At 40.9% G+C, this 16,488-nt stretch overlaps 1 protein-coding gene across 1 annotated transcript in view; it reads left to right on the top strand.

Moving 5' to 3' along the window:
- LOC122547273 (phosphatidylinositol 3-kinase regulatory subunit gamma) overlaps window positions 1–16,488 on the top strand; it is a 575,736-nt gene that overhangs the window by 153,416 nt on the left and 405,832 nt on the right. The window contains exon 3 of the mRNA XM_087990580.1: window positions 16,177–16,269. Within this exon, the coding sequence (XP_087846706.1) occupies window positions 16,177–16,269 (93 nt within the window). The remainder of the gene's footprint in view (window positions 1–16,176; window positions 16,270–16,488) is intronic.

Below are 16,488 nucleotides of genomic sequence, written 5' to 3'. Positions count from 1 at the left end.
ATTGCAAAAGTATTCTAACCAATGTCCTGTACAGCCGCAACATGTCCTCCCAATACTCAATTCTCTGACCAATAAAACAAAGCATACCAAACTCCTCCTTCACTATCCTATCTACCTGCGATTCTACTTTCAAAGAACTATGAACCTGTACTCCAAGGTCTGTTTGTTCAGCAACCCTTCCTAGGACCTTACCATTAAGGGTATAAGTCCTGCTCTGATTTGCTTTTCCAAAATGCAGCACCTAGTGAGAGGGGAAAGATATAACAGGGACCTAAGGGGCAACATTTTCACACAGAGGGTGGTGCGTGTATGGAATGAGTTGCCAGACGAAGTGGTGGAGGCTGGTACAATTGCAGCATTTAAAAGGCATCTGGGTGGGTATATGAATAGGCAGGAAGGGTTTGGAGGGATATGGGCCAAGTGCTGACAAATAGGACTTGATTACATTAAGATATCTGGCCGGCATAGACAAGTGGGACCAAAGAGTCTGTGTCCATGCTGTATATCTCTATGACTCTATGATATAAAGTATTTGCTTATAATTTCTGAGCTACTGAAAAATACTTCCATAACACATCTCTACCTCTGCTTGATTAAAATACACAGAAAATCTTTCTTGGTTTTCATGTGCACCTAGGACAGTCATGCATTCGATTACATAGGCAAAATTGGATCAAAAATTAGTTAAATGTTAATTTCACGAGATTCAGTGGAGGATATTTCTCCATGAGTTTTAGTGAGTCACCTCATACATTCTCCACTCTTCATCTCATTATGTATGCATCGTGCCCCTAGAACTAAAGAGGACACATCAGCAGAAGATTGGAATTGGTTTTTCAGCACTGAGAATCTCTGATTTGAATGACTGATGATTTATTTATTGTCACTTGTATTTAACAAAATAAACAGAGAGAAAAAAATGTAATATGTCACCACGTCATGATGTCATTTTGAGTTTCAGAAGATAGTAAGATATAACTAAAATATAACCCACATCAGAGTTCTCCCTCCCCTCTTGGGTTCCATTTGACATCCGGAAGTGAGTCCTCCACAATGGGCTCTTGGCCCACCAGTATCCCACATCACAGTCTATTCCAGGAGTCCTGGATGGAGTAATGACTTCCTTGAGTGGTTTGTGAGCTTCAAAGGGGATGAACATCTTTTTTGGAGACTTTTCTGGGCTCAACCAATAAACAGAACATTCATTGAACTAATTTTCACAAGTTGCTATAAGAACTAGGTGCAGGAGCCAGCAGTTCAACCCCTCGAGCATGTTCCACCATTTGATACAATCATGACTGATGTCAACATGGCCTCAACTCCACTTTCCTGACTATTCTGCATAATCTTAACCCATTACAAATTAAAAATCTATCTCATGCTTAAGGTTATTCAATGTCCCAGTATCCACTGCACTTTGAGTAATGAATTCCACAGATTCATACTCCTTTTGAGCAAGGTAATTGAACCTCATTTCAGTTTTAAATCTGCACGACCTTATCCTAAAAGTACAACCTCTTTACCAGATTTCCCGACATGAGGAAACATCCTTTCACTGTCTACTTTGTCAATTCCGTTTATCTTTTTCTGTACGTCAATTGTTTTGGGATTTAAACTCTCAGCCTATGAGCTACTTGTCCAGTACCTTACCTGGTACTGTATATAACTGTGCAGTGCATAGTACTACTTGGCAGTGTAGACAAAAAGAATGGAGGGTCTAATAAACATGGTGTCAAATCAAGTGGAACTCTGGAGCAATCACTCTTCACTATTTTCCAGATGCAGAATCTTGTTTTACATCCCACCTTGTTAAATTTGTACTGTTTTTGCAAAAGTGAAGCATAACTTCACGTGAGCTTACTGTACACTGTTGCTTTGAGACATGGTGGCTCAGTGGTTAGCACTGCTGACCCACCATTCTAGAGACCTAGGCTCAATTCCACCCTTGGGCCACTGTCTGTGTGGAATTTATGCATTTACCCAGTGTCTGTGTGAGTTTCCTCCCACAGTGCAAAGATGTGCAGGTTAGGTGGATTGGCCATGCTAAGTTGCCCATAACATCTGAGATTGTGCAGGCTAGCTGGATAACCACAAGCAATGCAAGGTTACAGCAATGGGTGCAATTGGTGGGATGCTCTTTTGAGCATCATTGTGGACTCGATGGGCTAAATGGCCTGCTCCCTCACAGTAACGATTATGACCTGATCAATGAATTGTCTTATCAACAATGAACAAGATGTAATCCAATATCTTTTTTCATAAATCCCTACAAGTGTAAAATATTAAATCAGTAAGCAGCTGGAATTAAAATAACTTTTAGATTCTAATGATCTTGCTTAGCTCCTGTCAGCCAGCTGAGTGTTTGTAAATTTAGGGGAAAGAAAAGATTGCTGAGAACAGCAAAAGCAACAGCAGAAGAGATTTGTGATGGAAATTTGTTTTCCAAAGGAGCAGCGCTTTTGGCGTTTTTCCATAACAAGGGAGAAAGGCCCCTCACTGAATCCTGTTAGCATATGTTTGCGTGCTTGGACCACCTCAATTTGCTGCTGAAAGCCAGTTAAAATGTTTTTCCACTGAACCTGATGGTGACTGGGTGTCCTTGGCACAGCAGGGCAGTGAATGCTGGCATTAATATTTAGAAAGCGTAACACACAGTGGAGTGTGAGAAAAATGCTTTCTGGCTAAACCGACTATAAGAAGAATGGTACATAGACTATTTCTTGTGTGTTTTGACCAGAGTTTTTGAAGTGTGGCTTTATGAAGAATATGTGTTCTGTCAGTTTTCAAAACATTAGTTGCTGAACTGCAAAATGTTTGTCGATACTTTGCATTGTCTAATACTTTTTTTATTTGTCAGGACATTTAGCAAAGTAATAGCTGATCTTATTATTGCAACTTAATACCAAAGTCTGAAAAAACTCATCTAATTAATATTTTTGGCATCTTCACAAAGCACTTGTATTTCTTCTCTCCTCTTGTCTGTTTAATATCCTGCAGATGGTTCAGGTCTCACTGTACACATCATTTATTTGTGCATCCCAGTCCTATTAACACCAGCTATTGTTACGGGATTGTTAAAGTACCATTTCTTTATATTGTACGCACACATAACAGCATGCTCCCAGTATCTGATGTGTGCACAAACAATGTACAGCTGATAAGTATGTGAGTGGTAAAAGCATCAGAAATCTGCCTGGGAGTCCACTACAAATTTAAGCACCCTAATTTGCCCAAATCAGCAGTAACTTCAGACTTGTCAGTGGTGAGATTGTGAGAGGGAGTCTGCTTTACACCAGTGCTAATCCAGAACAGATGGTTTAGTTTATACTGACCTTCCTGTGCCATTATTGTTAACAGCATTAGGTTCAGTCAGCTTGTCCTTTCTGTGCACTGGAGCTGATCTGGAAGGCAGAGACTGAGAACGCTGTCAATTATGGCACCTTGAGTGTTGATGAACAGTAAAGTGCAACATTGCAAATCAAGATGCCACTTGATAATTAACTTAGCACAGAAAATATTTTTTATTGTTTGAAATTGTAAAACGGAAGGACCGTGGCACAGCAACTGCCAGAAGTGGAAACCTTTCTCTCTTCATGTTCAAATCCCATCACTGGCATGCTGTGAAACCAAATTCCATAAATCCAGCCAACATACATCATTCAACTAATGCTGAAAACAGATGATCCAGCCTTTTATCTCATTTCATTCTGTGGGGCCTTGTGTGCAAACTGGCTGTCACATTTCTTTATATTACAACAGTAACACTGTTAATCAAGGTCAGAAATATTTCATTGGATGGAAAATGTATTAATGCAAGTCAGAACTTTCAAATGTGGTGAAATTGGATTTTTCCCGCACGATACGTCCTATGCAATTTTGTTCTTTCATTCTATAATGAGCAGTAAACCTGATATTATCAACAAAATGCCCCTGTTGAAGTTGAAAGCTGCGCCAATATTTTCTTGATTATAATGCGTAGGCCCTCCTGACTTATCACAGGTTCATGCTGTCAGCTGGATTCCCTCACACCCCCTACAATCCCATCATGGTGATGGAGGAAGAAAATGACAGGCAGAGGATATTACACTCCCCTTGGGTTTCTTTTGGAGAGGGAGTGGTTTCATTGGCAGGCTTGCCTGGGTAAAGCCAGAGAGCAGGTAAGCAAAAGCCAGAGAGAGAGGCCTGAGAGCTGTGTTGATGCCTGAGAGCTGTGTTGATGCCTGCAGAGCTGGTGAGTGGAACGGAAATGGCCATTGAGCTGCCAGTAACTAAGGAGGAGGTTAACGTGGTATCTCCCCTTAGTCAAAGGAGCTCTGAGGTATTGGTCTTGATGGCACAGTAATCTATCTCATGTTTTTGAGGGGAACTAACAATAGCTCCCAGTTGTGTTTCCTTGCTGGTCTTCATTTCTAATGTTAAGCCCTCGCTGCTGCTAAATTTAAAAACATTCTTGGTCCGACTGTTTAAAAAGCAAGTCTGCAAACACCGTTGACTAGGGACAAGAAGTTGAGCTGTCATTTTTTTCAGTGTTTTGGAGTATCAGGCGATGGAGATCCAAAGGATTCTTTCTTCAGGGTGAACTTTTTAAAAAATCTATTTATACCTTTGATTCTAGTGGAACAAAGAATCATTGAGCTGCATCCGCATGACCTTATGGTGTTGCGTATGCTTTTTCCTGCAATACATTATCTAGCTTGAATCAAGTACTGTATCATCTTTAGCAGTTTGTTCTGCATTTCCATTATCCTATGGGAGTGATTATTTTTCTAATCTCTTGCCTGTTTTACTTCTGCCTTTTATCTGTATTTTTCATAAATCTGAACAAGCTGCCAGAGGAAATGGTAGAGGTGAATACAATTACAACATTGAAAAGACATTTAAACAGGTACATGGATAGGAAAGGTTCAGAAGAATAGGGGCCAAACACAGGCAAATGGGACTATTTCAGTTTTGGAAACCTGGTCAGCATGGACGGATTGGGCCAAAGAGTCTGTTTCCGTGCTGTAAGACTCTATGACTCTAAAGATCTGTTACAAACTCTTTCAACCTTACCCCAAATGGTATTTTTCACTGAAGCTTTCTGTCATAATTTAGTACCCTTACTCCTGGGTATGACTTGGTCTCTTTCCTAAGAATCCTTTCTAATACACCCAAATGCCTCTTGAAGGAGGACAAGTAAAATTGCCTGCCTCACTGCAGAATTAGCTCATCGACATTTTCAATGTCAAACTCATAGTTGGATGGTTCCTGGAGCTTAATTTGCCTTGAAGCAATTTGCCTTATAGGTGTCTCCATTCACTGCTGGGACGGAGAGTGATTGATAGGTTGAGTTCTGTTATATGTGAGCCACGCATATAGTGAAGTACAGTGGTGAGAAGTGGTAGTGTTTTTTGATTCTTATATGTACAAGTAATATCTATAGTATTTAATCTTGACAGAAAGGCTGTATGTTTCTGTCAGTTTCATTTCTGTCTAACAAATACTGCTAGCTACCCCTTAAAGTTAGGTTGGTGTACATCTTCAGAATCATTTATATTTGAATGATTTGAAATTGAAAAACAAACCTTTGCCTCATTTGAGGGCAAATGTAGATTTTGTGACAATATTGTGTTTTGTATCAATGAGTGCAAACAAACCTATCTGACAAAAACAGAGTTCATTGAGATTCAGAGAATTAATTTTTTTCTCAATTTTCTTGCAAGAGTTGTTTACACAAATAAATGAAATCAAACATAGGCTGAACGGCCTGCTTCTGCTCCTATTGTGTCTATCCACCATTCAGTGAGAACATGGCTGATCTGATAATCCTCAACTCTACCTTTGTGCCTTTTCCTTATTGATCTCCTTACTGATTAAACCTTGTCCATCTCAGCCTTGAGTATATTTAACAGCAAATTGTAAGCAGATATGGTTGAGGAACGCTATTTGAAAAATGCACAGCAAGCGGAACAGACAGGAGTTGCCTGTTTTGAATGTGCACAACAATGATGACAGCAAAAAATGGTGTGAGCCACAATTTTAGCCCAAATTACTACAAGATGTTATCAGGGTCCTTGTCTCTCCTGCTGTACTCCATGCCTAGATGTAATGTTTTGATATAAAATAATTTTGCGTGCAGTTTTGCTTCCTAAATTCAGATCAATAAACATCTTATCAGTGTTTTATTGCTGCTGTTTTTTATTGCCTCTCCAGAAGATCAGCCTGATTTATTTTGTGCTCAAACTCTTGTGGTGCCACTCTGTGCCCATTGCCAGTATTGCAGGTATAATTTTTTAAAACACAAAATAAATTGTTATTCAGCTGATCAGTGTCTGAATGCAGCTTGTGGTGCAGCAGTAGTGTCCCTATTTTTAATGCCAGGAAGCTTAGGTTCAAGTCCCACATGTTCCAGAGGTGCATAATGATAACTCTGAACAGGTTAGTTTTGAAACAAAATAACTTTTCAACCAGTTACTCAAATCCAGTTTTATTCAGATTGTAAACATGTAGGGTACTTTCATTGTTTTACAGGTAATCTGAACTGATGACAATAAGTAGGTAAAAACAATGACTGCAGATGCTGGAAACCAGATTCTGGATTAGTGGTGCTGGAAGAGCACAGCAGTTCAGGCAGCATCCGAGGAGAAGTAAAATCGATGTTTCAGGCAAAAGCCCTTCGTCAGGAATAAAGGCAGAGAGTCTGAAGGGTCGAGAGATCCGCTCGAGGAGGGTGGGGGTGTGGAGAAAGTAGCATAGAGTACAATAGGTGAGTGGGGGAGGGGTTGAAGGTGATAGGTCAGGGAGGAGGGTGGAGTGGATAGGTGGGCAGATCCACGCGCCCCTTCAACCCACCCTCCCATCCTGGCACCTTCCCCTGCCACCGCAGGAATTGCGAAACCTGCGACCACACCTCCTCCCTCACCCCCATCCAAGGCCCTAAAGGAGCCTTCCATATCCATCAAAGTTTTACCTGCACATCCACCAATATCAATTATTGTATCCGTTGCTCCCAATGCGGTCTCCTCTACATTGGGGAGACTGGACACCTCCTAGCAGAGCACTTTAGGGAACATCTCCGGGACACCCGCACCAATCAACCACACTGCCTGTGGCCCAACATTTCAACTCCCCCTCCCACTCTGCCAAGGACATGGAGGTCCTGGGCCTCCTTCACCGCTGCCCCCTCACCACCAGACGCCTGGAGGAAGAACGCCTCATCTTCCTCCTCGGAACACTTCAACCCCAGGGCATCAATGTGGACTTAATGTGGACTTCAACAGTTTCCTCATTTCCTCTTCCCCCACCTCACCCTAGTTCCAAACTTCCAGCTCAGCACTGTCCCCATGACTTGTTCTACCTGCCTATCTTCTTTTCCACCTATCCACTCCACCCTCCTCCCTGACCTATTACCTTCATCCCCTCCCCCACTCACCTATTGTACTCTATGCTACTTTCTCCCCACCCCCACCCTCCTCTAGCTTATCTCTCCACCCTTCAGACTCTCTGCCTTTATTCCTGATGAAGGGCTTTTGCCCAAAACGTCGATTTTACTGCTCCTCGGATGCTGCCTGAACTGCTGTGTTCTTCCAGCACCACTAATCCAGAATCTGATGACAATAAGTAGCCTTGCCAACCTTCTCCAATGTAGCCATGTGCTGATATTTATCAATTAAAGTGGACAGTTACCCAGGCTTGTGCTATTCCAAAAAGCGCACAGGTCATTCTGTTATAATGCAGATTTTGTTAATGCGAATTCTCTATAATTGACAAATTGGGGACACTGTTACTAAAGCGCAAACTTTTAAAGGGTGTACTGGTGATAACATGATTCTGGCTTCATTAGTTTAAATGGTGCTGCTATAATAGATTTTCTTCTAACATGGGATTGCACGAGAACAGAACTACCGCATTATAGCAGAACTGGCTGTAAATGTAACTGAGACAATTATTGCCACATCAACAATCTCCCAATGTTTAATGGAGAGTGAAATGTTGACACTATTTTATTAATAGCCTGCTCGCCGATGACCAGTTTGAGATCTTCTAGAACATCTCTAATCCAAACCTCAGCCTCAATCCAGACAAGAATGCATGAGCTAAATGGCAAAGAGGGAATTGTCAGAGACATTTAATTCATCGCAGTATTCAACCACATACAGCATCATGGAACCTGAGCAGAACTGAGGCCAATAGGAGTCAAGTCGTAAGCCCTCAAGTTCTGCGTCATACCTGCTGCATAAGAAAATGGTTGTGGTTGTCTGGGCCAGTCATTGTCGTCATAAGACGTTACTGCAGGAATTTGTCAAGGATGTATCTCCATCTGCTTCATCATTGACCTTCATCCCAGTAGTGAGGCCTTTTGCTGATAATTTCACAGCCTCCAAATTCATTTAAAAATTCAATAATAATTAAGCAGTTTATGCCCACTCACCAATGGATTTGATTTAGATCCAGATATAGTAGTTAAATAGTTAGGCACCATATTATGAGCTCTTAAACAAAAATTGAAATTGCTGGAGAAACTCAGCAGGTCTGGCAGCAACTACAGAGAGAAAATAGAGTTAATATATAGAGTCCAGCGACCCTTCTTCAGAACTAGAAGCAGTTCAGAAAGGTGGTATTTTACGTTGATGACAAAGGCTGAGAGGGAAAAGGAATGAACAGATCCATGGAGGCAGAGCACAGAGACAGATAAAAAAAACAGGGTAGGCAGTCAAACGGATTGTTGATAGTAAGCCGGGAAGAATAGAAGCTCCCTGCACTGATTTGCCTGCATTTCACTCAATCTAGTCTACCGTATTCACTGCTCTTAACATGGTCTCCACACGGGAGTAAGAAACAAAGACTGGGTGACCGCTTTGCTGAACACCTGAATATTGTACGCAAAAAAGACCAAGATTCCAGTTGCCTGTCACTTCAACACACCACCGTGTCTCCTGGCCAATGTTTGTGTCTTGGGCTTGCTACAGTGGTCCAGCAAAGCTGGAAGAACAGCATCTCATTTTCTGCTGGGGACCCTGCAGCCTTCAGAACTGAGTATCGAGATCAATAACTTTAGGGGCTGAGCATCTTCTCCCATATCCTTCCTTCAACCTCCACGTACCAGACCTTGTCACGACATGGGCCGTTTTCAGCACAGCCAACCCACTTTCACCTGCTTATGGTCCCTGTTTTCTTTCTCCCTGGCATACCATCATCTACTATCATCGGCACCACTGTATATACTGCCTTTTTCCTAGGTACTAACAATTCTGAAGAAGGGTTACTGGACTCGAAGCATTAACTCTGCTTTCTCCCCTTGGGTACTGTCAGACCTCCTGAGTTTTATTTCAGACCTCCAGCATTTGCAGTTCTTTGTTTCATTAAAGGCGATAAGCTAGATAGCTGATAATGGGGACTATGAGTGGTTGGAAATGATTAGCTGTGCTGAAGGCAACCCAGTCCATTGGCAGCACTGGGATTGTAGGGGTGGGTAATAGACAAGTGAGGAGGTGTTCATGCTCTGAAATTGTTAAACTCAATGTTGAGTACAGAAGGCTGGAAAGTACTGAAGTAGATGATGAGGTGTTGATCTTCCTGCTTGCATTGAGCGTCACTGGAGCACTGCAGCAGACCTGACAATGTCGGCTTGGGAGCATGGTGTGGTGTTGAAGAGGTTGACAATTAGATACTTGGGATCTCCCCAGTGTAGAGGAGACCACATTGTGAGCAGCAAATGCAGTAGACTAGATTGAGTGAAGCCCAGTAAATTGCTGCTTTCCCTGGAAGTTGTGTCTGAGTTCTTGGATAGTGAGGAGGGAGGAAGTAAATAGGCTGGTATTGTATGGGAAGGTGCCGTGGGAGTGTGATATTGTATTGGGAATGGAGGAGAAGTGGACCAGAGTGTTCCAGAGGAAACAGACCCCACAGATGCTGACAAGGGAGGATAAGGGAATATGTGTCTGGTGCTAACATCCCAGTGGAGGTGGTGGAAATGGCAACTTATGGCGCATTGGATGTGGTGGCTGCTAGGGTAGAAAATGAGGACAAAGAGAGTTCTGTTATTGTCAGAGGGAAGGGGAGAAGTGAGGCAGAAGTGAAGGAAATAGGTCAGACACTGCTAAGGACCAGGTCAACCACAGTAGTAGGGAAAAGGATGGGCATGTCTGATGCCCCCCTGCATAAACCTGGCATCATCAGAACAGATGGAACAATGACGGACAGAGATGGGAGAATGGAATGGAGCCCTTACAGGAAGCAGGGTGTGAGGATGTATAGTCCAGGTAACTGTAGGAGTCAGTGGGTTTGCAGTGGATGGCAGTGGCCAGCCTATCCCCAGGAATGGACACTAAGATGTTGAAGAAGGGAAGGGAGGAGTCAGAGATCGACCAGGTGAAGGTGAGGGAAGGATGGAAATTAGAAGCAAAATTGATCAATTTTTTTTCCAATTCTGAACAAGAGAGGGAACAGTGTCAATGATATCATCGATTCAGTGGAGAAAATGTTGTGTGGAGGGGTTGGAGTAGAACTGGAACAACGAATGTTCCACGTACCCCACAAAGAGCCCGGCATAACTGGGGCCCATGTGGGTACTCATGACCACGCCTTTGATCTGAAGTGGGAAGGGTTCAAAGAAAAGTAGTTCAGAGTGGGGGTGAGCTCGGCCAGGAGGAGGAGGGTGGTGCTAAATGGGGACAGTTCAGGCATTTTTGTTTTCGGGAATAAGCAGGGAGCTCTGAAATCATCCTGATGAGGGAAGAATGTATTGAGGGATTGCAGTCCATTGTGAAGAGGAGGTGGCTGGTGTCTGCAAACAAGACAGTTTGAAACCAATATAAAGCATAAGAAAAATAGAGGATGCAAGTGATGAGGGACTGGACCAGTGGAGAATTAGATTGAGTCTGCGTAGGAAGGTAGAATGGGTCTGCCTAGGCAGCCCTGTTTGTGGATGTTTGGGAAGAAGGCAAAAGTGGAATGAAAGGCATTGAGGTCTATGAGCTGGAAGGCTATTGTAGGGTGATCTCTGGATAAGATAAGGTTAGTGACATTCATGAATACAGTAGCCTGATGTTCGATAATAGGATCATAGTCCAGGGGGAGATAGAAGGTGCCTGAGATCTAGCATTCAGCCTCCACAGTATAGTGACCTGTATGGCAGGCAAGTACCAGCACAGTGCAGAAAACTTGGTCTGTTGAAATTTGTACCAGAGGAGACTGAAGATTTAATTCAGTTAAGACATGATTGAAGCAATCAATCAAGTCCAATGAAAAACATGGCAGTGCACTGGTGACCTTTTGTTAGTGATGTTATTGTAGTGGTGTGTATATTACTGGTATAAATGAACCTTCAAATACACTTCGCCTGTCTGATGCAGTTGCGAAATGAATTAAAGGTTATAGTTCATAGCATTAAATCAAGCTTATGGAATTATTTTTAAAATAAGCTCCAAAATTGCTGCCTTTGATTCCATTAGAAGGGAATAGATTGTTTCTTCAGAGGTCAAATGTTTCTGAATATCACATATAGTATTACAACATAGCAGCTTGCTATAGAACAGTTAGTATGTGAAAGCTATTATTCAGACAGTTAGTTCTTTCTAGTAATTTGCCTTCACATGGTCATCAAAGGCCATGTGTGGGTCAGGCCTCACTAACATATGTGAACAGGTTACACGTATCCTGGGGCAGGTCACCTAGTCTGCGCCATCACAATATTCTGGTAACCAAGTCTAAAAGGACGCATTCACAACAACAGAGCAGGCTAGAAGGTGTATTCCTTCCCAAGAATGTAGGACTCAAGACAACAAAGATTTAGTTTGTATTTGTGGAATTACACTTTGATCAGCTGATTATTTAAATGTTGATGATGGTTGTTTTATTTGCTAAGAACCACATTTTACATATTAAAAGAGCCAAGCACTTTGGTTAAGGTTGTCTCCTTTGCTGCCCAAAGATGGACCTTGTGTATCTTGGGAAAAATTCAACTTCACTGATGGACCCTTAATAGGTGGCATTGAGTCTGTGCTCTATTAATCATACCATTCAATTTTTCATACCATTATAATCAACTCTGTGAAATCTGATTCTTAAAGATCAAGGTTTCTGTCAAAACACAATTATTGTGGTTTGGTTGATACTCAATGTCTGTCTGTCAGCACCATAGAAACATCAGACATGTATTTTTGGTTTTTCACGTTAGTGATTTTTAATAAAGCTGCACTGAGCTAGATACCATGCAATCTCAGTCATTGAGACTGTCACTGAGTAGACACGCAATCCCTTGGCTCCTTTTATTGTCTCCTATTTTCTTTCAGTTTAGCAGTATTTTAATAATGAGGCATTTTTCTGCATTGTTCCTTTATACACAGCATTTTGGATAGAATTGCAAGGCCACAAGTGGAGTATTGGATTTATGTGACTTCAGAAACCAGTGACTCTGTAATATATTTAATATTACCTTGAGGGAACAGGTGGCATATACTCTGAACATGTTGAGAATTGATATAGTATTCTAAAATCGTTTGTAAGACTGAAAATACTTCACATCTACTTAATTGATCATTTGAATGAGTTTTAGTTGTTGGCTATTGATATCCAATTCTCTTTTTTGGAAATTGTTTTGCAGTTTAGCTCAATTCTCTTTGCTTTCAAAGGAATTGAAAATGATACCCAATTCAAAAAGGTGTTACATTTCAATTGAAGGCTAGTTGAGTGTTGACCATCAGCATATACTTAAGTGTATGGTGAAAGTGTACCCATATGTCTGCCTGTGCATGCAACTGTATATGCAACTGTACCTACAAATATATAGGTGTACATTTTGAGATGTATATGTCTACCGTCTGTGTGAATATGTCCACCAGCAAATATATGTTTACATTTGTGTAGCTGTGTGAAGGCATATGTGCAGTTGTGTGTATCTACACATGTATATATGAGCCCTGAACATAAGAGACCCCTCATCTTCATAAAAACCAAAAGAACTGTAGATGCTATAAATCAGAAACAAAAACAGAAATTACTGGAAAGGTTCAGCAGGTCTGGCAGCATCTGTGTGGAGAGAAATCAGAGTTAATGTTATGGGTCCAGTGACCTTTCCTTGTTCTGAGCAATTTCTGTTTTTACCCCTCATCTTCATGCTTATCTATTTGCCCTGCTGCTGTTTTTTTTATTTGGAAAGCACTATTTGGTTTGGCTGCTGTTGTTTATTTCAATTACTCATTTCCAATCAGGATTTTCCCTGGTTCCATAAATGATTGGAAAGTCTTTAAAGTGCAGGTTTTTTTGGTGTGTCCCCATATTTGTGTTATATTATTGTTTGGTGTGACAGTGTAAAGCATTCAAGGAGAAAGCACCCAACTGTATGGCTTTATTTTTGTCTTATTGCTGCAGCCATTATTCAATAGGGAGAGGGAGGCAGAATATTGTTAATATCTGACCTATATGCACTGGAAAGTGCACTGAGCACAGTTCATGTACCCAAAATCATCATCTCCAAAAGGAAAGTTGATCAGGAAAATGGAAGAACAGTTAAATAAAGTTTGTGGAAAATACATTACTTATATCTAAAGCTGGAAAGCAACTGTAATTTTAATGGAAAGGATAGAGAAATTAAATTTTGGAAATGCATTATGACAGGGATAGATTTGTTGTCACAGTGATTTGTGAAAACATATTCAGTCCCAGAAAACCTATTTAATTCACACAACTAAATGATGACAGCTGAAATTCTATCCATCACCACCAGCCTCAGTCCAGATTTCTGTTCACATATTGCCTGAAGGAATGATTCAGCAATGATGTTTTCTTGGAAGATAGTGTCAGAGACAGTTTCTTGTGTGTTGCTTATTCTTTTCATTTTTCTCTCGAGTCTCACAAATGGGTTCATTAAAAATACAAAGAAAACACCATCTATTTAGTATAATTCAGCCTTGTTATTAGCAAGGTTTTAATAGATAAATAGTACAAAGCAATGGTTTAACCAAGTTCAGTTTGCCATGTCTTATGTCTATAGTAAAATATTGCATGCCTCGTGGTTAAAATATCCTTTCTTTCTAATTCATGGGAGAGATGCATTAATATTAAAGAACAAAAGTAATAGTATGGCTGTGGTTATTTAAATAGCGTATTTGTTAACTAAGTGTTGCCTCAGTTAATCTGCTGTCTTTTGGATGAACATTCCATCTACATGTTCAAAAAAATTAAGCAGCTGAGCAAAGGGTATAATCTGTCCTTTTTAATAATAGGAAGAGGAGCAGCAACAGAGTCAAGTGGCTCTGCAAAGGAGGCACCATGAGAGGAGGCCCCCATCATTTCCTCTGTTGGTAGCATTACATTAATGCTTCAGTTACATTAGTTAAGAGCTTTCAAATATACAAAATAGGAGCAGGAGGAGGCCATTCTGGCCCCTTTATCATCTTCTGCCATTCAGTGACATCATGGCAGATCTGATTGTAACCTCAAATCCATTTTTCTTCCTACTTTTGATAATCCTGACTCTCTTGTTAGTCAGGAATCTATCTATCTCTGCCTTAATGTATTCAATGATCTTGCCTCCACCATTCTCCAGAGAAGAGAGTTCCAAAGACTCCTGACTCTAAGAGGGAAGAAATTCCTGCTCACTTCTGTTCTAAAGGAGAGACCTCTTATTTTTAAACTATGTCCCCTAGTTTTCAATTCAACCATGAGACAAAACATTTTTTCAGCTTACATTATAAGCTAATAGAATTTTCAGGAAGTTGAGATGCAAAGTTTTAAAAGCATTTGGTGGAGAAAATGGCATAAGTGCATCTTCCATAGTAGTGCGATTGAAGAACTTTTAGACCAATATGTTTCATTCCCTGCACTGATGGACATCAGGGTAGGTTCTATAGCCAGATTAGCAAGCTAGCAAATAAGATTTGGTTTTTAAAACCATATTATCAACTTTGGAACAATTTTGCATACAAATAACTTGTAAATGTGCATTGGTTACAGAATCTAGCCCACACTACAAACCCCTCAATTTGACACCTGGAAGAACTGGTTAATTAGAGAATGTTTCAGTGTAAGAGACTGAATAGTAGAAAATTACTAAGAAATCTGTCTGTCTTTGTTCCACATGTGATAGGAGCCTGAACCAATTCATCTTATAATAGAAGTAGCAGTTGTCAGTTTGAAAAGATGAGTGTTCTTTTGCTCAAGAAGTGCTTTGCATTTAACTTTTGCCTGACTCGGTAAAGCTGTTGGTATCTGGAGCTATGGTTACCAATTAAAATGTGGTTCTGTAATTTAGGAATGTTGAAGATAACCTATTGTACAGAAGACAGCATTCTGATTCAGAAAATCAAATAATGTCCTGATGTATGAGAAGAAACCTTTCTGATATGTGAAAATAAGACATAGCCTGACATTAGATTCATGGCTTCAGTCCACTCGAAGTATTTGTTATCAATTGAACTTCCTGTGCCACATTCCTCACTCAGAACTGGGACTCAGTAGACATGACTTACTGATGGGCAGATGTAGGCCCCACTTGACAAAACGTCACTAGTGATGAGAGGGAGAAATTTCATGTATACTTTCAGTCACCTTCACCATGATTGTGGTGGTAGAGTTGATAAAGGTTGAGAGAGAAGGCGCCACTTATGATCCTTCTCCTAAAGCCCTGAACCTCAGTAGGGTGGCAAGGGTTCCCATGGTGGGATGTTAAGGTCAGCTTCTTCATTTGTTGGTTCCCCATTATGGCTTAGTGGGTTGCGAAACAGTAAGAATGAACCCTTCGGTGATCATTCTGTGTGACAGAAAGGACCAGTATTCTGAAGCTGGTATTCCCAAAAGGTTGAGATAACATTATTTTATAATAAGAGACACTTTTGCTCGAGCAAATGAAAGTCTTTTAAATGTGGTAACTTTCATTTTAAGAGCTTATGCAAATATGAACTCCCGATTGATCCAATTTTGAAAACAGCAGCCACATAATAAGGTAGGACAGCTCTGAAATTGTCTTGCACACAGTAAATAGTAATTGCAGTAGTTGAAATGCACCGTTCAAAGTCATCTATCTGATGGAATAGCCAACTGGACTACTTGTCGAAAATAATAAGAGTAAGTGTCAGGATAGAGAATGTTTTGCAGCTTGTTACATAAGATCCGTGATTAAAAATCCAGTTCAGTTGATGCTCAGAGGATGCTGCAGGCTGGCATAATAAATACTCTTTCTGTGTTCTACATTGACAGTTCCCTCGGGGCAGGAGCTAACTGAACTGTTAACTTTGCCGGATCAAGCACCACAGATTGTGATGAAGCTGATTGAAGCATTGGAGAAGAAAGGTACTTATTTACAATTCTCCTAGTTGATCTTCCTTGAACACAAATGCAGGCATACACCAGCATGTACACCCAGAGGCACACAAAGGCCATCGTCAAAGTTTGAGCTGCCCAATTGTTGCCTTAGAGTCAATTTCTCATGGATTCAAACTGCTCTCCAAGGCTTGGGCACATAAAGTCAGGTTAGAACTGAAGGAGAGCTGTGTACATGTGTCAGTTCAG

The sequence above is a fragment of the Chiloscyllium plagiosum genome, unplaced genomic scaffold, assembly GCF_037043375.1.
Source record: "Chiloscyllium plagiosum isolate Xiang-an unplaced genomic scaffold, Cpla_swu_hap1 HiC_scaffold_9, whole genome shotgun sequence".
NCBI lineage: Eukaryota > Metazoa > Chordata > Chondrichthyes > Orectolobiformes > Hemiscylliidae > Chiloscyllium > Chiloscyllium plagiosum.
This window is presented reverse-complemented; position numbering and strand designations above follow the sequence as displayed.